Source organism: Synchiropus splendidus, chromosome 8, assembly GCF_027744825.2.
Source record: "Synchiropus splendidus isolate RoL2022-P1 chromosome 8, RoL_Sspl_1.0, whole genome shotgun sequence".
In the NCBI taxonomy this organism is placed as follows: domain Eukaryota; kingdom Metazoa; phylum Chordata; class Actinopteri; order Syngnathiformes; family Callionymidae; genus Synchiropus; species Synchiropus splendidus.
The window spans coordinates 10,549,685-10,573,827 of record NC_071341.1 but is presented as its reverse complement, the minus strand read 5'-3'; the positions used below and the strand labels follow the sequence as shown (position 1 = coordinate 10,573,827).

The window sequence follows — 24,143 nt, the reverse complement described above, 5'->3', positions numbered from 1 at the left end:
TTAGAGCAATATGCATTATTATGCTCATATAGAAGGCCCAGGAAATACTTACAAGTAACTACATATACCCATTTGACCCGAGAAAATATTCAAATACAATGAAATTAAGAGGAATGGGTGAGAGCAAGAAAAAAAAAGCTGAAAACTGTTTTGAACAGGAGTCACTGGACTTGGAGGGGCTGGACTTGGAGGGGCTGGACTTGGAGGGGCTGGCCTTGGAGGGGCTGGCCTTGGAGGGGCTGGCCTTGGAGGTGCTGGTGCACTTGGAGGAGGAGGCCTTGGGGCTGCAGTTGGCCGTGGAGGAGCAACTTCAAAAGCGGCTAAATATGGTATGGTTCTCTGGTATTGTCCGCTTAGAATTTGGGGCTAAGACATATTTTTGAAAGATGATCAATGCACACTTGTTTTACTGGAATTGGGGTAAATAAATGTATTATGTCAGCATACATGCACTAATATTTTGCTGGATACATAAACTGCAGGCGGTGGTGGACTTGGAGGTGGCGGACTTGGAGGTGGCGGACTTGGAGGTGGCGGACTTGGAGGTGGAGGACTTGGAGGTGGTGGACTTGGAGGTGGTGGACTTGGAGGTGGCGGACTTGGAGGTGGCGGACTTGGAGGTGGCGGACTTGGAGGTGGCGGACTTGGAGGTGGCGGACTTGGTGGTGGTGGACGAGGGACCGGAGGATACCCATCATCTGCTGCTGCTGCAAAAGCCGCCAAATACGGTACAATGACATGTTGACCAGCTTGTTTTGGATAATGTTCATTCAGTCATACATATACATACAAGTCTTTTTAAATGGCCACTTTGTGGCTTAAAAAAAATCTCTAAAACAAACTGATTTAATAATTTTTAAAAAGAGTTTCAGATGAAAGTCACGGAATCATTCAGTTCTGACAGATAAATGAGGTAATCATCATATCAATTTTAATTTCCAAAACCAACACCTGTATCAGATCAAATCTACTCACTAGTCTGCAGTTCTCACCTACTTACTTAGCCGAATGACATGAGTCACATCTCAGACTCAAGAGTGATGTCAGGAAGGGATGACCAAACCACTTATCATCACTCTGTGTTGCGAAAGATATTGGATGTTGAGATAAGTTCTATCAAAAATCTGGACAATGTTCAAGCAACATGATTGCTTGTGAAACGTCCAAGGAAGACATCAAAGCAAAAAGAAAATTTCAACCAAAGTCAAATAAATGAAGAACAACTGGGCTGAAACTGGATGAAACAACGTCTGTAACATAACTGAGAGAAACCGTCTTAAGGAAATGGGATTCAAATACAGAAACGTTTGCGGCTACAATTACTAATGGTGGGTTGATGAGGCTTCATGAAACAGTGTGCTAGAGAGAGCTCAGTAGGTGTTTTCAAAATTCTGTCAGGTTTCAATGAGTTGTTCAACGTCAAGGATTATACAGCAGACAGTGCCATCGAGTGGCTTCTGAAAGTCAAAGCACGGTTTCATGACACCTCATCCTCACCCATCAATAGTAAAGTACCAAAATGGTCCAAATAAATAAATAAAAAGTAAAAATGTTTTTTGCTGCGCACACGTTTTTATTCTGCGACTGAAACTGTTGCAGGTCCAGGAGGTGCAGCGACCATTCCAGGTGGAGGTGGCGCAGTGTACCCCGGAAGAACGCAGTTTTTTCCTGGATACGGATGTAGGCACTTAACTTACAACAAAACAAGTCCCTATCGAGAAGAAAAAAAAAAAGTCTGCCTTTCATTTTTGACTCTCTGTTGCAGCTTTGGCAGCAGGTGGCTATCCATATGGTGAGTTTGTTGCTCATTTTCATTCGTCCCTGGAGGTGGAGAGTACATGACACCAGGGTGAGACACATACTGTTTGGCAGAAAGTTTAAGAATAAAGAAAAACTGATTTCCAGTTACTATTTTAAACTCGTGGTGGACTGATGAAAATGGCCACTGAAATGGTTGTTAGCGCAGACACTGCCATCTAGTGGGCTCTGAAAATGAGGACACTGATTCATGAAGCCTCATATGAAGTCAAATGGCTGGTTCTCTCAACAGTTAAATGGTCATCAGCAGGAGCTGAACCCTTTTGTGGTACGTTTCCTAGTGACACAAAGGAATAACCCCCCTGAGCCTTAGATGTACATTCGGTGTCTAGTAGTAGTTAGTTTAGTGGCTGCACCTGTGGATAATCGGCCTATATTTTAGCCTAACTCGAGACTATAGAATTTAATCAGCTCATTATTGAAGATTAGATGAAAAGAAAACGACTATAAATTGTATAAGTGAGGGCCAAATATTACATTAAAAGATTTTGAACACTCAATGATCAGTGAACAGATTCGTAGACAGTCAGTCTAAACTTGGACAGCTAAAAAAAACAACTCATTTTTACACCAGTGGTAGACTGATTTTAACCTGGACAGCCATTAGACATGTGTCAAACATCATTTACACCCAAAAATGCTCACCTTCAATACACCAAATCACACTGATACAGTAACACAAGCAACATGTGGCAGCGGTTTTGCTTCCATTTATTGAATGTAATTTCATTATCATTTGTGGTGTCGGTGAGAAACACCCGTAACGTGGATTACTTTGAAAATACTTGCCTCAAATTGGACAGTGTTTGGATAAGAACCACCTTCCTTAAAAGCAAGGATGATAATAACATAAGCCTATAGTGCTCTGCCCCTTCAAGTGCGTAATTATCAGTGATACTCAGACGTACCGGTCCCTGCACTCGCATCAGGTGAGCGAGGTCTCAAGCAGGAGCAGGGGGATATGGACCTGGTAAAAAATATGTGTGTTCAAATATTGCATTAGCTGCTGCAGTAAGGCCTGTGCCCTCATTTTTAAGTGCCTATTTTACATTTTGGTTTTTAATGTGCTTTATCCACTTTGGGTGCAGGGACAGGAATGCAGGTTTTCGGGGGACAAAGGGTCGGTCCTGGACAGTATGCTGGAGGTTCAAAGGCTGCTAAATATGGTGCAGTAAATAAATCTGTTATAGATTTACATAAATTCTTGGTTTAGCATCATGTTGTTTTGTCAACCAGGAATCCCAGGACCCACAGGAGCCAGCATCGGGACCACAGGAACCGCAGCAGGTGGTGGACCTGTTGCAGGTGGAGCAGTTGCTGGTGGGGCTGTCGCAGGAGGGGGTCAACAAGTCCCTGCTGGTGGACCACCTCAAGGTACTGTGAATGAGAGAAAGAAATCATGTTGTCATTACATATTTATATATATTTATTTATATATTATTTACATATATTTATACAGTATATTTATATATTATGCTCCTCAAGGTGTGTGAATGTCAACAGTCATGGGAGGTCACATGCTCACTACTTCTCCTCCGTCATATATCTAAATATTCTTACTATAATTCCACACAACAATTCAGATGGAAATAGTGGATCCTTCCATCACATGTGCGGTTATGAAAGTACGGACATGTACGCATCATTAACAGCGACCCCACTTTGTTGAGATGAAGTCTACAGATTATTTAAATGTATAACAGACAGAACTGAAAAGCGGAACTCTATAAATGCAATCATGTATTTACTGAAGTCCAGTGACTTAAGTGCATTTAATATTTTATTATTAAATGACACCGGATTCACTTCCAAGTGTCAAACATTCGCCACCTTTACCTCTCAGACTCCACCTGTGTGAAGAGCGCCGTAACAAAACAACACTGTCAACACGGAAACTACTCATGGAACATTGTAATAAAAGAGATATGTTATCCTAATTTTTTTATATTTGGCATGTACATTTATTGTGTGTGCTGTTGCGCATCTGTCTGGCTGCTCCTCACTTGTGGGGACGAATTCTTAACAAAGCACTGTCCTTGAGGGGATCTTATGCCATTGTGGGGACCGTTTGACTGGACCCCACATACCCAGGCCTCAATTTGAGGATGAAGGTTAAGGATAACTAGTTTGGTTCGGGGTGCTGGTTAATGTTAGCCTTTTGTTTTGGTTGGTGAAGTTAAGGATGAGAGGCTGGGGAAGGCATTATGGCAATGAGAAACCTCTCAAAGGAACAAATACAAACGTGTGTGTGTTCTTTGCCTTGAGCTTTTTAGGTTGTAAAGTAACACTACATTAGTTTTCTTTTTTTAAAGCTAATTTACCAAGATTCTTATTTCACGTCACGTTGTTCCACAACCATAAATGATCGCAACTTTCACTGCAATTGTTATTTTTTTAATCTGATGCAAAAACAAGCATTTTTGGCCGTAACTGATAAGAGGTCATAAGGAGGGGAACACGGAGGGCCGAGTTGAGCGGCCGCTTAGTTAGCTGCGTGCATTGTTTTTTGTTTGTTTGTTTGTTTTTGTTTGGAAAGCAGGCGTGAGTGTATTTAAGATAGAGAGAATTCATTTAAGGGAATCATTTTTTAAAATAAAAAATGCGTTTTCATTTATTATGGCTTGGGTTACTCAATAGAAGTAATTACTACTGCACTCATGAATAACAGGGGGCGTGACGGGGGTAGGGCTGCCGGGGCCCGGGGCCACACCGCGTCCATTGCCCAATGTGCCCGGTGGTGCTGCTGTAGCGTTGCCCAGTGGCACTGGTGTTCCTGGAGATGGAAAGCCAGGTGACAACACTACATCGTTTTCCTGTTTAAAACACCTTGAAATTCTTGTTTATCATCTTTTTGTTGTGTAAACAGCAAAGGAAGTTGGTCCTGATGCAACCGCTGGTACAGGTACAGTGACATCCCACTACTTTGCATGTCTCCGATCACGTCACCCATGTTATTGTTTTTGCAGCAGTCAAAACTGATTATAGTTAATATCTAGACCAGGGGTCACCAACCTTTTAGCAACCGCGAGCTACTGCCATAGTACTGTGTGAACCGGCTCAGTACACACTTCTGAAGCCACGATATTCCTCTCAAATACTTGTGTCATTGAGTTTTCACAATAATGAACAATGGTGTAACACAAAAAAATCTGACATAATAAGATGGTTATCACATGAAAATTTAAATTTTATTATTATTTATTTCTGGTTTTCAACTGCACATGGCCTATTCCATTGGTCACTATGTGCTACCTGATGGCACTTTTCATTCTGTCTTTGCCTTGTAATTAATTACTACACTCAACGTAATGCTGTTCAAACACATTTTTTGTCTCTTTTCAACATTTCCTATCGAAGTTGACTGCAGCAAGTAAGTTTCATACACCAGTCCTCCTCACGTTCTCATTTCGGTCTTCCTCTTTTGACCCCCCTTGATCAGAATGTCCATATATTTTCTCTGGAAATCCAAGGCAATTTCTACTTTTGTATTTGTATTTTATTTATGATAATAATAAATTCAAGTTGTTGTTTGCAAAGACCATCAATTCGTACTGTCCAAGTCCTTTTCAGCATCTGTCTCATGGTGTGTTGATAAGATCATGTTCTTTCAGTCCGTAAGTGTGTGAGCTAAATGTGTGCGGTTCCTGCAGTCTGTTGCAGTGCTCTTGTGTTGTGGTCACTGCTCTTCTACTGATAAAGTGTGGAAAGTTTTTATTTCATTTCATGATGCACAATTAAGGGGCATATGTAGTTAAACATATAGTAAAAAGCAAACAGTTTCTTATAATTTTATAGAAAATTTATCAGGATTTAAAGCACATACTTCAGCCAAAAACACAGTTGCGCACTATGACGGTCTGGTGGAGATAAGGAAACCCACCATAGTGGTGGATTTTTTTTAAATGTAATTTCTATTTAGTTATTTATTTTTAGATTAATAAAAAATTAAATGATAATATCGTGGACAAATTCAATCTGATGTATGCTGTCTATGTGTTTCAGCAACTGGACCTGCTCCTGGTGTCGCAGGTTGGTGTAAAGAGTCTGTAAAATATGACACGTCTTCAACCATTTTCATGAATTTGTTCTTTCATATATGTGCCGACTGGAGGTCCACAACCTGGAGGTGAGTTGAGTGTTTCCTGTACTGACTGAGTTGTCAAGTCTTCCACATGAGGGAGACAAAGGCAAACATAAGTTGGAGTGTGCGCAATGACGTTTAATATTATTTTTAGTTCCATCAGGTGACGTTGTTAAACCAGGAAAGGCTCCTAAGCCAGTGTTACCAGGTAAAGACCCACAAACAACAGGTTTTAGAATTACTGTATTATTCAATCGGATTAAATTGCTTCTATAATTTATTAAAAAACAAAGTATTGCAATCAAATAACGTTGAATGAACTTATTTTGGTCCAGGTGGAAGAGTGTACCCCTATTATGGTGGTGAGTTTACCCTTTCAATGTCACAACTGTTGAACTAACAGGCTTGTAGTTGTCGCATATTATAAATGTTATATTTTTTATATATTTTGCAGCTCCAACTGGAACTGGAGGAGGAGCAGGAATCCCCCTTGCAGCAGGAGGTTATCAAGGTCAGCGCTCTCTTCATGACTCCATGAAAGAATCAATCAAGCTACTCATTCATAAAAACAGTATTGTAGTTAACTCTATAATTTACAGAAGTTGCAGTCCTGCTACTGTTAGTAACACAATATATCAAGGACATGCAGGCTGCAACAGTTGAAGAAAATACCACTTGTTCCGCCCAGTGCACAAAGCAGCCGTTGCCTTTGAGATGCCATCACTTTGCTCTTCCTGTGCAGGAAACTTGTCCACGCACTGATACATTTATTTTCCTCAGTGGTGAGCTGAAGCACTGAACTCAAGATTCCAAAATAGTAAAACTGTCCCAACACAAGGTGGCAATGAATGAGAGACCTGTGTTCCCAGTACTTGGTTAACAGATGCAGTGCAATGTTGAAAGTCTCTGTCTTGTCAAGTATGAAAAGCTCAGTCATCACCAGCCAGCTCACTGGTGATGACTCACCTAATCCATAATTTTATGACATGAAAATGTCATTTTCTGCTCTGTATAATCTATCTTTGTGGAATCAGGTGGCGCATATCCTGCTGGTGCTGGACTTGGTGGTGCTGGAGGCGCAGCGAAGGGACCCAAACCAGGTAGTGAGGCAAAAAAAGGTTTTAAATTTCATATAATACGTTGTCTTAAAAATCAACTTTCGTCACAGTTTTGAGCTTCACATAGATAATCTAGTTATTTTTTTTCTAGTTAATATGTTTATGTTAATATGTTGCACATATTGACTGAAGTACAGTGATTTAACTGCATTTAATATTTACCTTCACCTCCAAGACCGACCTACACATAGAAAATAGCATGGCCATTTTCTCACATCTGCAATTAAAGTAAAATGTCAATGACCCAAAAAACTACAGTTCAACACTATTGACACAAACTATGATGTCGACAACTTAAGGGGCGACAAAGGCTTGGAAATTATTTTTGGTTTAGTGTCTTTTGGTTCTTTGCTTCTTTTGTGTCATACTAGTTTGTTTCTTTTTATTTATTTACGTACCACACTTTCTCGAGAACATATGTTGTTTTTGCTATATAAATAAAGTTGCTATGGTATGACATGATAACTGGACTTAGTCACTAAAATGCTGAGCTCAAGAAGACTCATTTTTCCAACTTATTCAAATGTATAGGATTATTAAAGAACATGAATGAAAAAAGTGCATATTGTTGCGTTTAGAAATATATTATTTATGCGCTATAAGTATCGCGTTGGACTCATCTTCCCGTCCCTGCTTCCCGACATCAACATGCTCACACACTGAATTTGATGTTTGTAGCAGCCTTATTTATTCCCCTGAAGCCATTGACTTGAAAATATTCTCCAACTGATGTGGAAGATTCTAAGCAGTTCTGTAGTCTCCCAGCTCATGTTCCCAGTGGAACGTGATTAAGATCAAAGTGTGACTCTGGGAGATAACACTAACCCCCTGACTTGGTAAACAAAGCAGAGAGTCACGTTCCAGAGCCACAAGACATTTTTTAGTCCAAAGCTCTGTTTATGCTATTCTATGTTTGTTTGTTTTTTCATGTCTTCTGTTGTATTATCCACTGACAGGCTATGGTAACCTGGGAGCAGGCTGGGGGTATCCACAAGGTGAGAATCGTGGCATGGCTTCCTCTCTACATTGCAGCTCTGCCCTTCTCCCACTCTCAGTCTCTGCCCTCTCCCTCCTTATTTCTGTGTGATGAATGAGTTTAATCACACAGCCGCAGCTCCCCCACCCACCCAGCATCAAGACCTCGATCATCCAGAACCTCATGACCCTAATCCTTCCACAAGTAGTAGAAGTGGTCCTAAATTGTCTTGTGGCGTGATTTGGCAGCTGATGCTGACCGTGGAGGTGTATTTCATTTGTTTCTGTCCAACCATAGAAAAGTGAATAGAGTTTGGCATGAAACTGTGGGAAATGGTTGAGATGAGGCTCAGGTTCTAGCAGCATAAACCCATGGTTATCAGTCAGCAAGGTTGAGACCTGGGATCTTGTTTGCGAATGAGGAAACTTTGTGGGCATTCTGGAAGCGATATGCGTGTGTTTTAACATGTAAGTGGCTAAAGTTTACTGCAACAACTGATTCTGAGCATTCTGTTGATTCACTTCAGCGTAATTTGTTTTCATAATTTAAGTGTCCTTTTCTTTTTGTGCAGGTGTAGCACCTGGCTATGGAGGCGGTTCCCCATGGCAGGCTTATCCAGGTAGGAATTTGAGCCGAAAGATGTGGGAGAAGTCAAAGCGTAGCTGTTGATATGGGAGCCTCAGTGCAACTGTATCTTTGGTTAATGATCATCGCCGCTGTATCTCACAAATTTTGCTTTGTCCTGTGGACAAAGCAGAGGTTTGGCACCCATGAAAAAGAGGGCTCTAGATGGTGGCAGTTTATAATCGAATACATGGTGGGATATTTATAGTGCAGCTGCTGCTGGCTGGGGTGATGAATTTTAATTTTGCAGCAGATGATCTTTCTATATCTCATGCTTTTTTCAAATCAGCAGGATTATTACCGCTCTGCAGACAGCCAGGTAAAGCTTCCCCATGACGGCGGCTACTTAACCCTGCACCGCTTTACCAGTCTTGCTCACGGCTCGAGGATAAAGGGGGCGAATTACTGGAATTTGTGATGCCGAACGGTTCCTCCAGATTTGTTGTATTTATGTACAGAACCCTTAACCCCAGTTTCTGACCCTTGCAGACTCCTCCAGCAAAGCAGATTCAAAACTAACGCGAAACACCAAAAGTAGCTTCATGGTTAAATTTGAAAAGCTGATAATTCAATTGAACTTTGAAATGGATTTCCAAATTATCTCTGGTGAATCTGTTTCACTTAACAGCATTTCAAATTTAATGCACATTTCCTAATGCTCACTGGGCACCTGATGACTTCATACGCTGTTGCCCAAAATCTTTGATATCATTTGGTGGTGCAATAAATCACTCATGTTTACTAATCTACCTTTACTCTCTTTGAGGTGCGGGTGGATATGTGCCTGCCCCACTGACACCTCAACAAGGTACCAAACTTGTACTATACACTCACGTCATTGTCAAAAAGACATAAGAAAAATATGTGCATGAACTCAGTCTGTTTAGATAACGTCAGGCTGTGTACGGGTCTGAAAGGTCATGTGGTTTCTTCTTACTGAGTGGAGGGGTTATTGTTTGCTAGCAGGACAATAAACTTCCTGAGCTGTACTGTAGATGTTTAGGGCAACATGAATCTGAACCAGGTAGTTATAGCTCTATTACAATGGGAGGATTGGATGGACTTGGAATGGGTGCTTTTTATTATTTATTAACATGCATTTAATTCGACACAAGTACTATTTGTATTTAACATATGAGAAAAGACACTTTTTAAATTCAGTACTGAGCCTAAAAACTGTAGCAATGTTCTGTGTGAGATATAGATGCGCAGACACGTGTGTAAAACATTTTATTTTGTTTTGGTCATTGAGGGAAGATTCTAAAAAGCCAAGCTGTTGGAGGGAGAAATATGAAAACAAAATGAACCAACCTCAACAGGAAAATGTAAAAAACAACCCTCTGAATTATTTGTTTTGCTGTTTTGTAGCCAAAGCAGCCAAGTACGGCCATTTGCAGGGCTTCCTGGGCGATAATGTCTACAGAGGTAAGAAGAAAATCACCAATGCATTGCAATGCAGTGCCCAATGGTGACATGTTGTGTGTCTGCAGGTGGAGCCGGGGCCTGCCTGGGAAAAGCCTGTGGAAGAAGGAAATAGAGAATCTCTTGAGCTCTGGAGTGACCTCAAGTAACCATGGTGCTACTGCATGATCTAGAATGTACATTTTATAATCCCCATCTGACAACTTGTAAAGTTTTGTTTGTCTTACTTGACTTCAGTGTCTGGTTTCATACCAACCCACCGACAGAGAAATTGGTAGACTTTCCAATGTGATTGTTTTCAAACATGTTTAATTCGTTCCATCTCCTCTGAACGCACCAGATTCTACTCCGCGTGTGTCACCGAGTGAAATCTGTGTGTGTGCTCTATGTGTGCGTCTGTACTGTTCTGCGTGATGTGTAGTGTGCGACCAGCCAGTGGGACCTTTGAATTCCTCCAGTCTCATCCTGAAAGCACGGAATTGACACCGATCTAATGCAGGAAGAGTTGTTGACAGTGATATCTCTGCATGCTCTCGTGAGTCTGTGTGAAGCAGCAGAGTGGGACTCCTGCCAAACGCCGTGAGCTCAGTAGTTGCTATGCAGTTCAGCTTCCTCAGCATTTTTAATTTAGCCAAATATCATTTATGAAGAGCAGGATCTGCTCTGAGGCTCAGAACACAGATGTTAAATCTCTTGTATAGTGTTTTCAGTCCTCCTCTGGCAAGCTGGTTGCCAATGAGTGAAAGTGTCTTCCTACTTTAGTAGTTATTGGCATTAATGTAACGTGTCATTACAAGATTATTCCAGCTTCTTTTGCACCATACATCGACTCATAGCTCTAATGTTATCAGTAATGTGTGAACATAACTAGGTAAAACATTTATTCACTGACAAAACTGAAACGAAAATTCGACCTTTTGTTGATCATGTGGAGGCCTGCGTTGTTCTTCATTTACTTGAGCTGCTTTTCAAAAAGCTTTATCGACCAAAGGTCCATGAGCGGTGTTGCTAAATGACCCCAACTCCTCCTGTAAACCTGTACTGTATTTTGTACTAATTTGATGGTGTCGCCGGCTCCACTTGGTGCTGTGTAAGAACTACAGAAGCCTTGCCGGGTCAAACTTTGTCTTAATGTGCCGTGGGATGCTCTTAATCTTTATTTAAAACTGTTTATATGGAGGAACAGTGTGGTTTTGCACTTTTGATATACTTCCATGGCAAACATGTGACTTGCTATAACCTGGCATTTTATTTTGCTTCATTAAATTACTAAATAAAATATGTTAAACAACACAAGGCTGGAAAAGCTGTCCTGAAAACGTTTTCTGTCTGCATTCTGCATTCCATAGCAAGAGGGTTTAGTGGCCCCAGATTCTACTCTGTTGTTCCAGGTGGTAGTAATAATGTTGCATCCCCTGAGACCTACTGTAGCACCATCATCAGTCTTCTGTTCACCAAAAACTGCAAAGAACTGCAGACTTCAGTGTCTGGTTTTATACCAACCCACCGACAGAGAAATTGGTTGACTTTCCAAAACTTTCTTTAAACTTTCAAAAAGCTGCTTCCACTCAACACTTCATCAGGCTAATCATAGCCATTATTAATAAACAAAATATTTATTTCGGAACTGTATTTAACTTATTTTCCCAACATAACTCCCGATTTTAATTTATTCATAAATCATTCAACTGTAAAGGGGTCGTGTGAACAGAATTCTATATGATTTTCAAGTTCTAAACTGAATGTCAGACGATGACTGAGTTCCAGTCTCCTAAAATAAAATAAAATAAACAGTCAGCTATTCCTCGCCCCCTTTCCCGCCTCCCAACACCAACCGCCTTCTGATTGGTTCTCCAGCCAATACCTCGTGCGCTCCTGCAATCTAATTGGCTCGCGGCTGACTTGAACGCAGCGACCTCCTGCAAGAGCAAACATCCGCCTCAGGAGTGTCCGCTGCCGCAGCACTTTCTCAGCCCGGTTGGAGGAAACTGGACAGCGGTCATCTGTCGAACAGAGGCGACCGGCTCTGTCCCGGAGCTCGGCGGTGTGGATGAGGTTGATGCTGCTCTGCTGCTACTGGAAGGAGGAACGCATGGGTGAGGAGGAAGGTGAGGAGGAGCCCCGGAGACAGCGAGGGGTGCTGTGAAACTAGTGTTTGAATAGTGCAATGCTGTCATTGATTTGGCTTTTTTTTCTTGGCCATTCCTTTAAATTTAGTCTTAAAATAAAGCAATGGTGTTTCACTTGAGCCAGTTAACAGTCAAGTGCACTGTCAATTCATCCAAGTGACTTAGTGGCTGAATGTAAACACGTTGGGTTTAACTTCCTCATTCCTCTTTATTTTCCATTCAAAATATGACATTTTTGTGATTCAATGTTTTGATCTGATGAAGGGAATTATTTGGGGAAATTAAATAAGGTTATATATTTGGAATCCCTCCAGTGGCAACAATTCCAGGGGTTGAAATGAACCAGGGTCTATTTCAATGGGGGTTTTATGCTGATACTGTGCCTGCAGGATTTCCCGGGACACTCCGGTTTATTCCCTGTGTCCCATCCAGACTGCCCCCTGCCCCACCTGGAATAGCTCCCCTCAGGCCCGCTGATAGTTTAAGGTCAATGTGATCAATTCATGAATAATTCCAACAATTATTTTGTTCCGTTATCATTGCACACTGAGCATGATCATCGTTTCAAGTCTTGCTGTGTTTCTAACTAAACATTATACTTCTATAGCTCAATACTCTTTGATATTTCTCTGGGTTTGATTAAATGAAAGAAATAAGCATTCAAAATTCGAATTCATGTCAATTGATGCGACATTTTAACAGCATAATAATACGGTTATTATTATGGAAATGAGTTACAGACCAAGAAACTTGTTAAAAAATATACTAGCATGGTACAGTTTGAAACCTGTGAGCCACCTTTTCTGCCCCCTTCTCTTATGTTTACCTCGACGTCATATATATTCTGTCAACAAAATGGCCCATTATTTAAACCAACAAGGACAGAGCTATTCTTCAGTATCTCATGACTCATTCATTTTTCAACTCCGTCAACAGTCCGGAGACACAATCTTCTAAAACCAATTAGTAAGTCACTGCCGTATTAAGTCCGCTGGTAGCTTCTTCGTCCCTGCTGATGAAGATTTACATCAGCATCTTCTAAATGTTCTGACTGGATGGATGTCTGTCTTCCATTCTGGCTGCTATCGTAGAGCTTTTCTCTGATTAAACTTTTTTCTAATGATGCTTTTAAAGTCATCAGGAGAAACTCACTTTGGTCAGCTCATTTTTTAACTTTCATTTATTTTGTAGCCATTCAAAGGATTAAATAAATAAACTGACTTATGACCACCAACCTCATATATTGATCCTACCAACTTTTGACTTGTGACTGACTCTTGTCTGCTGTGATCAAAACAAATCCAATGGAGGAAAAGGGATTACCAGTGAGAAGAGACAAGGGTCGGCATTCACTCGCCTTGTGCATTCATTACCGTTTTGCTCCCGCACAGCCTCCTTGTACTCTCTTTGATCCACACTACTGAGGACAGCTGCAGTTTTGCCTACCAAAGTGGGACCCACACAATATTAGGCATGGTGTCACTTTTAATTGTGTTTTTTTTATCAGCATGTAGCAAGTTATTTTATTAAAGAATTATCCAGAATACTGCAACTGGTTTCAACAATCTCAGCATCTCTTGTATTCCCTTGTTCACATGTAGTGCTATGATTTATGACTATCATCGTGGCATTATTAGAAGCAGTGATTGTGTTTTAGCCTGTTCTTAATTGTCTTTTATTCCCATGGTTTGACTGTTGTTGTGTTGTTGTTGTGACTGTTCTTTCCTGAAAGCAGGAGGCAGTTTGCCTGTCTGTGCGGGATGCAGACTAAGGATCTACGACGAGCAGTACCTACAGGCCCTCAACACCGACTGGCACACCATCTGTTTCAGGTGAGATTTCAACGTCAAATGACTAGCTCCAGTGACGTCCTTTGTACTGTTCACTGCTGTAAAGATGCTACAAATGCACCAGGTTGTTTTAACATTGTCGATCATCCGGCACCATTGGGCATCCTAAAGTATATGTTAATACAGTCCCAGATCCCACATTTGCTTAGGAGCCTCTGCAGATGCTCTGAAGGGCTCAGCGCCGATGTGGCTCCATCTTTGTGGCCCTCCCACCGTCTCATCACCTCCTGGTCCCGAGCTTCATCAGTGTCATGTCTCCATTCAGAGTGTCCACCCGAGCCTGTTGCTGAGGGCAGAACTATCAGTGTTCATTAATGATTTCCCCCAGCAGGAAGTCTTAGCGTGTAATGTGAGGAGGGGATAAGTGTGTGTGTGTGTTGTATCAATCTCAGCAGGGAGCTTCATTTTGTCCTTCCTGGTTTATGTGTTTCAGTGTGAACGAGACATCTATTGTACATCTGTCCATCCAGGAACAGAATCTTTTTGAGGTTGTTTTATTGGCTGCTTCCAATCCTATTGGGTTTCGGGCTCTGGCACGTGCACTTAGATTTCAAGATTTTGAGTTTCATGTGTAATTTACTTAGAAAAAATATAATAACAGATTCAAATTCAGTCCCCAAAAATGCAGACATTGTGTTTTCTGAAACACTGGCACAAGTTCAAGCAAGCTTGTCGATCGCAAAGTTTACTTCCTAAGTTGTGGAGGAGCCACAATCACATCAGTCAATAAAGCAAAATTCATTCACCATTGAAGAAACCACCACGACGCTGAGTGCGCGCTGTGCTTGAAGCTTGCAATCAATCTAAGGCTAAAGCTAGTGAGAGTTAAGAGCCAGCCTGTGGCCCACTGTTCACTCTCATGAGGACTGACAGCGAGCGCGTGTTTTGCTTGGCTGAACATGCAAATGAGAGAACAGGTCTATCTTTTGCTCATAAAAATACCCATCCATTAATATACATGTGACTGCAACAGGTGCCATGTAAATTATTGCTGCCTATTGACTTTTGAAAGTTACACATACTACACTGAATGTTTTCTAAGGTGTTGGTTTGTTTGTGTACAAAAACTGTCATAAATATTGACAGATTTAGATGGAATGGACAGGAAATTGGATGAGGAACAATATTGTTTTGGTGATTTTTCCAAAATGTTCCAAAGGGTTTGGCTACAAATGAGTGGCGCCGCGGAAGTATTCGCTGTCCCAGTGCTTTGTCCTTTTTGCTTCTTTACTTCTTAACTAACTAACTTACCTTGTAAACAATTGGATATTTTGATTTAACATTACATTTTTTCCCATACACGGGAAATTTGGTGCACAGTTGCAGTTGTTCATCTTGTTTTTTGTACATTGTTGCAATGTATTTATATTTATTTATTTTCTTAACATTTTTTTGACACAAATATTCAAACTATATCTGACATGAAAAGATATAGTGCAGCGTCCTTTTGGCGTTTTGATTCAACGCAACAACATTGCACAAACTACAATTACATAAGAACACGTAGCTCCAAATACAATGCAAAAACAAAGATAAGAGCTTTTGTTTTAATCTCATAAAATATTCACGGCTACAAAAATGTGTTTCATTATTAATGATCGTTTATTCAAAGGTTTTTTGAGATAAGGTACTCTAGTTTATTAACAGCACTCCCGTTGTTTGTCAGCAGGAGGAAGAGGTGGATGAAGAAGCTATTAGCATTTTAGTAGCTGAAAGGTCTGACCCCATGAAGTTGTTTGTTAACTGTACGAGCCATTTGTTCGACGGCGTTTACTCGTGTTTACTCTTGTGCACTTTAAGTCCTGGAATCCAACGCGGTGATTGTTGCAATTTTGTAATCCCCTCCTGTGCTAAACCTGCTGCAGTCTCTCTGCAGTGGAATGCAGTGAGAATCTGCCCCGAATGAAATAACTTCAGCAGGACAGTTGCTGTGCACAGACCTCCCGCAGGACTGATTAGAGCCATGCTTTGTTAGCACTTCAGCTGAAATGTGTGCTGGCTGACAATGCAGAATAAATCATTTCTCCTTTTTTTTTTTTTTTTTTTTTTTGCATGAAATGCAAGTGAGCATGACCATGACACAACATGAAGCTGCTGCTTCACCTGCAGAGTCACAGGAGGCTGCAACAGTGATGATGCAAATGAAAACATCTGATATGAAAACACTGAATTACAATTGGGCAAACAAAAGTGTATGAATCTGAAAAAAAAAGCCCTGCATCACGCTGATCCATGCGGTGAAGTTGGAATATAAAAGTCTGCAGTGACTCAGCGGCTTTCGACTGGCAGATGAACTCTGCCTGGCAACACAAGCCGCAGGACACAAATCTGAATGACGGGATAAAATGTTTTCGTGGTGTATCCCTCAAAATGACAACCAGAAATCAATGGAAATATTAATATTCAGCAGTCATAAAGAAGAGACGGTTAAGACATCCACGAAAAAGCTCGAGAAGATACAAGAAGATGTGAAGAATATATCGTTTATTATCTGTTATCTATAATGATAAATTCCATATATGAAATGGGCCTCAAATAGCTGCATTAAACAACATAATTCATCAAGTGAAGTCTATTTAGCTTGCCGATTCTATCAAGCCTGCTTTTTAATATTTTTTTTTTTTTTACATACAGTTTCCATAGCAACATGCTTCACTGAATCGTCATGTAAATAGGAGAGTTTCGAAGAAGCCAAAACTACGTGGGAGATCTCAAACATGCTGTCATGGAGGTGATCTGTTCTGGTTTCTGCGATGATAGTGAACGTGTATCTGAAGCCAGACTGTGGAGCGGCATGAGCTATCTGTCAGTGAGGGCCGGGAAGCTAGCTGGATTTGTGGAGTCAGAACCGGATTGTTGGAGACTGCAGCATCAGGAAGAGAGGAGGGTTTAAAGATGAACTTTTAAATTGAGTTTTCCTGGCGGTGAGGAGTTGTGAGTTGCAGTGCTGAGGTCAAGATATTGGCTTTAAAGTTTTGTTCACATTCGTTTACACTTGAAATATCCATAATAAAAGAGAAATTCAAGTGAGCTGATTTGGAGCAGCAGGTGGCAGTAGCTTTACAGAACTTTCTTGAGCTAAACACACCTGATGAAGAAGAAATTCAGCAGCGCCATACTGCAGCTATTGTCTTAACTTGTGGTAACAGTAGTAATACAGCAGACATGTTTTATTACACCACTGGGAGAAGTTGTAGTGGTGCTTGAAGTTGTTCTGAAGAGTGTCTTGTTCTGTACAGTTGTGGTCTCTAACAGTGGTCTACCTTGTAGTGTTGGTGATATTCACTTTGGTGGTGGACGTATTAGCAGGTCTGATGGCAGGACACAGTTTTGAGCTGCCGATCGCGACGCTTGTTGTATTACTTGAAATGGTCATAATAATGTTTATGTGAGTGAAGAGTGTTATGTTCATACATATTGATTTGTGCTGTAAAAGTGCTGCTCTGAAGCAAGAGATGCTTGCTGAGGTCAAGCGTGTGATGTCACGAGTTGACCTCTATTCCCAGAAGACACTAGGATGACAGGAAATAAAGAGGCTGCTGCTCTGAGGGCGGAAGTGGAGGAAGGGAGCGTCGAGTGCCGAGAGCCAGAAACATTGATGGCTGTGACAACTGGGCGTGGAGGCTGGTACCATCAGATCTGCTGACATGAGTCTGTATGACTGTCAAAGCAGGAGCCAGGGTCCGCCAGGGGATTCTGGGGACATGTCATTTAACAACCAAAGCAGCAAGATGAAGGACACAAAGTAAGTGGGCTCATCAAGGGCTTCTATTGTTTGTGTTCAGTTGCTGAATTTTGAATGATAATAATAAAACTGATACTTTTAAGTGGTGACTCTTTTAAACCATGCTTGCTATTTGAATAAAAATACAACCGGCTTTATTATTACTTGTAATTCACCCCTTTAATTTCATCTAGTTAGATAAATTAACGTGCTAATATTGTAGCAGTGATGATGGTCGTGGTGCATTATGTGTATGCAAGTATGGTAATACAATTTTTGGAGTAACACATTAATACTATGGGTCTATTGGTCTCTGTGGAGGGATGGAAGCTAAAAGAAAGTACAAGTAGTCAAGGTGGCTTTTGTGATAATGCGGTGTCACTGTCACACATCACAAGTTGCGGCTGCATTGCTAATGGAGATGCAAATAATGATGGATTGTTGATACTTACTTGGCCATTGTGGCAATGGTGGACATTATAGCATGTGATGGTGGCAGAGTTAGAATGAGAATTTCCTTTATAGTCATAGTCTCTTGTTCCTGAAATAAGGTGGCTCACGTCATTCAATATTTATGTAAACATAAGTACTAAATAACTATTTAGGTAACATAAAAAAGGATTGCAATTATTAGAATTGACAGCAGTATTTTCATGTGTTGCGTAGCTGTACTAGCTCATTAGTTGGGTGAATCTGTGAAGCAATAGTCGTAATGACTTTTGTGATAATATTACCTGAAAAACTGCAGGGTTGTGATGAGTTCTGGTATTTTTCTTTCAACAAACATTCATGAACTAGAAAAGTACTGACTCAGCACATACCTACACCAATCCTCTGATTTGCATTCACAGTGTGTCTGATGATTATGGAATCTTGTTGTCTCTATAATGTATGTATTCTATCAATACACTATAATATGTGTTAAATATTCCTAGTGCAATGAGCTTGAACAGACAACAAATGGCGGTAGCGCTACGGAGTTCCAATTCGATGTTCGTGAAGAAGAGTGCATTCTGCAAGGAATGAAAGAGAAAACCATCCTAACATTGTATAAACCACATTTTAGCCAAAGTTACATGAGCGTGTTGTGTTTAAGAATAGCAAATGTCGTTTTTCAGCCTCTGAGATGGTTGCGTGACTGGAAGTACTGCACAGTTTACTGACATTTTATAAATCAAAATGAATGTATAGAACACCATCAAATTCAAATCTCTTCAAAGTTAAGCCGTTTCTGGCTCAATACGAACCTGATTCACCACTCTGTCATTGGCGGAGAATCAGTTCAAGTGTATCTCATTTTCTTTCCCATTCTAATTTCTACTGCTTGAGGTTCTAGAACTGCCTGGAAGAACTGCAGCTGATAAGACCTGCAGAGGGCAGACGGGAGTCTCTCTGACCCTCCGCCTATTAAATTAATCTTCCTTGTGTCAAGCCATCATCTACTCACTGCCACTTTTCATTTTTTCCTTCTTCTGGTTCACAGATCGTGACTCAAAGCCTGACGTCGATTACCTAGGGAAGGATAAAACTCTGCTTGACACTCGTCTTGTTCGTGTTTGTCCTTGAAGTCGTTGAAGTCGCCGCCCCTGGTGTAAATAGTGTGCTGCAGAATTAAGTTTAGTTTAAGTTGACGTGACCATATTATGGAAATAGATTTGCAGAAGAAAGTGTGAATTCTGACTTTAAAGTGAGAATTAAAGTGAGAATTCAGAATTCTCATTTTTTTTCTCAGAATGCTGACTTTAAAGTGAGAATTCTCACTTTAAAGTCAGCATTCTGAGATTAAAGTCTTACTTTAAAGTCAGAAATCTGCCTTTTTCTTTTTTTTCACTGGCCCTAATCCTCTTCCGGATCTCTCCCAGTGTTCTGGGAACACTGAAATACTTCAATTGGCCCAGAATGACCTCTTAATGTTTTAGTATACTAGTGGTGATAGGACTGTCAACATGTTTTTGGACGTTAAGGAACAGCTTCTGTTTGAACTGAAAAACATTTGCTTCAGCCATGCTTGATACTCACCATGCAGCGTCTAAATACTTCCTTTAACTCCTCAGCTTTTACCACAACTCTCTTCCGGTTCTAATGTCAGTGTGTTTTACAGTCAGACTCTTATCTAAATTGCTGAACAGGAGCTGCACAGTTCTTTGGATAACACTGAGCTGAACTCATCGTGTTTCCCAGAGACGGTTATCACCCCCCCTGCAGTGGAACAAGTGAGAACGTTCCAGACCGTCTAACTAACAGCTTAACAGTGACAAAGGAAACTGCTGTGCTGTGGTGCCCATCATCTAGTCTGAGCCTGCTCACCAGCTGTGTGGAAGATCTGCCGTGGAAAGATCTACCGAAACCTTCACGCGGTATCTAAAATATATGAGTCTCTTTCACCCTGCAATCTTAATTCATTAGCTGAAGGGGTTAACAAAGGTATGTTTGATTTGGACGGTGTCACAGGAACGAACTCTCATTGGGTGTGAGACTTCCTGGTTGAGGCCCACCCAATAGTGAGAAAGTGGGGGTCAGCAAAATGAGGTAATGCCTTTTTATGTGATGGGTGACATCACTGCTGTGGCATTCACTGTTGCCATGGTGAAGCAGAAGGGGGGGTTGCTTTGTTAAAAGAGGGGCACACAGGGGGCATCTGGTTTGGAATTTGGGTTCTGGTTGATGTTATATCTACTGTGATTATGTATTTTAAAATGCAAGGTTTCTCAAACTTGATTTGGGGATTCCTGATATCTCTCATACAGCATGTGTCTGTTTTTGTTTTCTGGCCAAGGGGGTCTTCCCCAAATGCTCCCCGATTTGCTTTACATGAATTTCATTTACATGCCTTTGAATGGGGCCTCTGGGTGTTGAGTCAGTTGAATCTTGTTAAAATATTGTTGTTTATTCATTCAAGCAAATTCAGTTTCAGATAGGGGAAATAGTGATGTTGTGTCGGAAGTGGCTTTTGTTGTGGCTGCAATCTCCCTATGGCCCACAGGATGTCACTGGAGCGAGTCGTGTGTCGACGTGTATTGAGGTATTGATCAGAAGTACACACACACACACACACACACACACACACACACACACACACATGCTGTTAATATTGAATGAGTCTCATAGCCTCTGAGTGTGAACATACGTTCAGGAAAGGCCAATATTAATCACATAATGGAATGGATAAAGGTGATGACTTGAAGGTCAAGATCACAAGAGTGAAGAATAAATATAAATCAATGTAAAAGCTTTTAAAACGTGTGAAAGACACGTGGCTCATTAATCTTTCCTCTGTCAGCAGTCTCCTTTGCACCTACTTCCTTTGTAAAGTGTCTTGCATCAATCCGTGAATTGCTAGTGCAACTAGTTATGAGGATTTAATTGCTGTGGAATTGATGTATAAAAGACACAGCAGTCGAAATGATCTAAAGTCAATGAGTCTGACAGCGATGTGATTCCCTGAGGTTGTTTCTGTACTGCAAAAGAAATAACAAACTCTTGTACTAACAACACTTTCATTCATCCCCGCTGTTAGAAAAGCCTCTCTTTACAGAAAAACCTACCACTTATTATTGAACTGTGGCGAGTCATGAAATCAAACATTTTGAACGTCACTCTTCACACGTGCATGTAGGTCATTGAACATGCCCCCTTTTAATCCTCAAGTTATACTGCCTCCTGATATGTTACTGGAAGAAGCTTGTCTGGCCTTTTTTAACTTCAGTTTTATGTGCACTCAAATGAAAAAAAGGGGCGTCCGGGGAGTACTCTGGCTTTCTCTTGACCTCGAAAACAAATTCATGAGTCTGGCACACATTTTTAAGGTCATTCCCTAAAGGTTTCTAGGATGCTGTAGTGAATTACCAGCTCTGATCTTTAGGCCTGCAGCAACTCCAGCTGCTGTCTGGAATCTCTCTTTCATTGTTCAAACATCTGTATGATCCTGTTTTGCATTATCAATGTGTGTAATTAACAAAACTGTTGAATTTAAGCCTTTCTTTACTTAATGCATGTGACAGTGAGAGACTAAGCCTTTCATCTAGTCAAATTTAGGCTACAAAACAGAGCCTCTCTGAGACTTGGACTGTCATAATCCTCTTATGCTTCTATGCAAATGCACACTCCTGCATCCAAACACTATACAAATGTGCACATGATTTTGCACATGATGTTTTCTTTTATGTTTTTGTCCTGGAGCTGGAAGTTTTTCATCTGGGATTCTGTAATGTATTCACTTTCATTTTTGCTACTGCGACACCACTCCCTTTTTCACTCAGTTAGAGCAGTGATGGTGTGTGCACATGCATGCTCCCCAGGTATGACTCTGTCCCAGCAGGGGTCTGAAGGTTGTGTGCATGTGTGTTCTCTGAAAGCTGGGTATTGAGCGGCAGCGGCAGGACAGCTGAGTAGCTTCTAGTCTGATGATGCAGGCGTCTTCTAAAAAGCCTTGACCCACTTCCAGCTCCCCCTCCCGTCGCTTTGCGCCCCCAAACACGCTGAATACTGAAGCAGCTCTTCTGCTGACATACTGTGGATATGAAGGAGGCTGGGTGTTTTAAGGTCCTTGCACACCGACGGCGACGCTAATAAACGGCATGAAATTGTGAAAAAATTATGCACGAAAAATGCACGTATGATGTGCAAGTAGCTTTAGTGCGTGTCTGTGTGTCCACTGCATGGGAATATTAAAATATAAATAAATGAAGAACAAATAATATCATCTAATATGTGCCGACTAATTCACAATTTGTTTTTGTAATTTGGCAAATATACAAAAGGTTGCCTACGTGTGGAATGTGTCATCTTCAGAAAACATCTCTGTCTGCGACACCATCACAAGCTGCATAGGTGATGAAGATAAGGTGGATGACAGTCGAGGTGTGGAAAAGTTCATGTGAGGGTGTACTGACTACACATCAGTGGGACCGTGGGGTGGGGTAGGGCTTCACCCAGGGCTGTGGTTAAGGCGACTGCCTTGACAGCTGCCCCCGTCTTCACTGTGTTCTCCCTAACTGTTGACGTCCCGTCAGGGCACACTGAATCACTCTCTCGATCTCACCCACTTTCTCACACCACCACTAACTATCCCCAAAATAAAACGGACAGAACAGTGTCTGTGACCCTCTTGACCCCCTTAATCACACTCGACACCACCTCCTTCCCCCAAGTCGATCGCCACTGCCTTTTCTGCGGGAAAGCTGCTGGACTTGGTGATCCCTGGCCACCAAGGGAATGACGACCACTTGAAATGTTCAGTCACACTTCAGTTGCCATATTATTGGACTGGTTTGCTGGCAGACTGAAGAAGCTGGGAAGGATAACTTGTGTGCAGGAGATGATGGAGAGAAGGACCAAAATTGACAGCTTCTTGAACTGATGCACTGAAATAGACAATGTTTCAGGCAGAGACTGACCTCTGGGTCTCCTGGGGTGAATGGGTCCGATGCCTCTTTGTGCCAACAAGTATAAGACTCAATAGCAGGCTGCCACAAGATTTACTTGATGAGCTCCTTAGTGTGGTGTAGACATGTTTAATGTGTAGGTCACAAATCAGACAGCCATTCCACTTTTTGCTTCGTAAATGTCTAAAACATTTCATGTTAAAAGAAAGGCCTGTGGACAACACATGGCCTACGAACAAGGATATATACTGTGTAACATAGTTTCATACTGTATAATCTGTCATTATCATATGTGAAAATGACACCTGCCAGATTCTACAAGCCCCATAATGCAATGCAACAACTTGAGCTGAACGTTGGGTTCCCAACTAAACATTGACGTTTTCAGAATATATATTTTTTGCTTTTATTTTGCATGTCTTTAACTGTCTTAAACTTGGATCCAAACAGAAAGAGATGCGCTTCACACTGCCACTAACACAACAACAGACACAACAGAGGTGTCAGGAACAGATTTTTACTGGCCCTGGAGTCGGGACGACGTGAGACGTTTGCGCTGATGACAGGGAAACTCGGCGGGGGAGTCATGCACTTAGACGGCTGTGGGACTGAGATTTAGGCAGATTACAAAAAAAGCACACTCCTGCCTGCAAATGCTTATAATCACACTCTCTCCTGATAAAGTGGGGATTAACACATATTTTGTCAGACACACGCAGAGTGCATCCGAACATTCACATGGACATGAAGTGTTCAAAGAGTCCAAAATGCATGTTTAATGCCACTACCAGTAGATTTTAATCCACCAGCAGATATACAGGATGGCCATGTGATCATAAATGTAATACTTACATTCGCATTGTTACATCTGACAGCTTGTGAATAAACGCGCTGAAAACAGTTCTGCTCGTGTGACTTTTTTATTCCAAGTGAAGTTTCACAGCTTGTCTCCAAAAAATACCTTTTTCACTCAAACTATTACACAATTGTAATAACATGTTATTTACTATACTTTTT

At 41.2% G+C, this 24,143-nt stretch overlaps 2 protein-coding genes across 14 annotated transcripts in view; both read left to right on the top strand.

The window, feature by feature from the left end:
- The window catches only part of elna (elastin a), a 46,677-nt gene extending 35,347 nt beyond the window's left edge, over nt 1-11,330 (top strand). For 4 of the 9 annotated variants that reach the window (XM_053872452.1, XM_053872451.1, XM_053872448.1 and 1 more), the window contains 20 exons: nt 159-329; nt 483-728; nt 1,600-1,680; nt 1,766-1,792; nt 2,907-2,984; nt 3,055-3,192; nt 4,487-4,609; nt 4,685-4,720; nt 5,821-5,847; nt 5,930-5,944; nt 6,054-6,107; nt 6,235-6,261; nt 6,354-6,410; nt 6,934-6,999; nt 7,974-8,012; nt 8,565-8,612; nt 8,907-8,936; nt 9,384-9,425; nt 9,986-10,042; nt 10,108-11,330. In XM_053872452.1, coding sequence (XP_053728427.1) covers nt 159-329; nt 483-728; nt 1,600-1,680; nt 1,766-1,792; nt 2,907-2,984; nt 3,055-3,192; nt 4,487-4,609; nt 4,685-4,720; nt 5,821-5,847; nt 5,930-5,944; nt 6,054-6,107; nt 6,235-6,261; nt 6,354-6,410; nt 6,934-6,999; nt 7,974-8,012; nt 8,565-8,612; nt 8,907-8,936; nt 9,384-9,425; nt 9,986-10,042; nt 10,108-10,154 — 1,409 coding nt within the window. In that variant the 3' untranslated portion in view covers nt 10,155-11,330. The remainder of the gene's footprint in view (nt 1-158; nt 330-482; nt 729-1,599; nt 1,681-1,765; nt 1,793-2,906; nt 2,985-3,054; nt 3,193-4,486; nt 4,610-4,684; nt 4,721-5,820; nt 5,848-5,929; nt 5,945-6,053; nt 6,108-6,234; nt 6,262-6,353; nt 6,411-6,933; nt 7,000-7,973; nt 8,013-8,564; nt 8,613-8,906; nt 8,937-9,383; nt 9,426-9,985; nt 10,043-10,107) is intronic. The other 5 variants (XM_053872449.1, XM_053872447.1, XM_053872453.1 and 2 more) reach the window with 5 other exon arrangements.
- Nucleotides 11,331-11,987: 657 nt separating this feature from the next.
- The window catches only part of limk1a (LIM domain kinase 1a), a 29,924-nt gene continuing 17,768 nt past the window's right edge, over nt 11,988-24,143 (top strand). The window contains exons 1-2 of one of the 5 annotated variants that reach the window (XM_053873144.1): nt 11,988-12,147; nt 13,904-14,000. In XM_053873144.1, coding sequence (XP_053729119.1) covers nt 12,090-12,147; nt 13,904-14,000 — 155 coding nt within the window. In that variant the 5' untranslated portion in view covers nt 11,988-12,089. Of the gene's footprint in view, nt 12,148-13,900; nt 14,001-17,379; nt 17,764-20,415; nt 20,765-24,143 lie in introns of those variants that run through there. The other 4 variants (XM_053873143.1, XM_053873145.1, XM_053873147.1 and 1 more) reach the window with 4 other exon arrangements.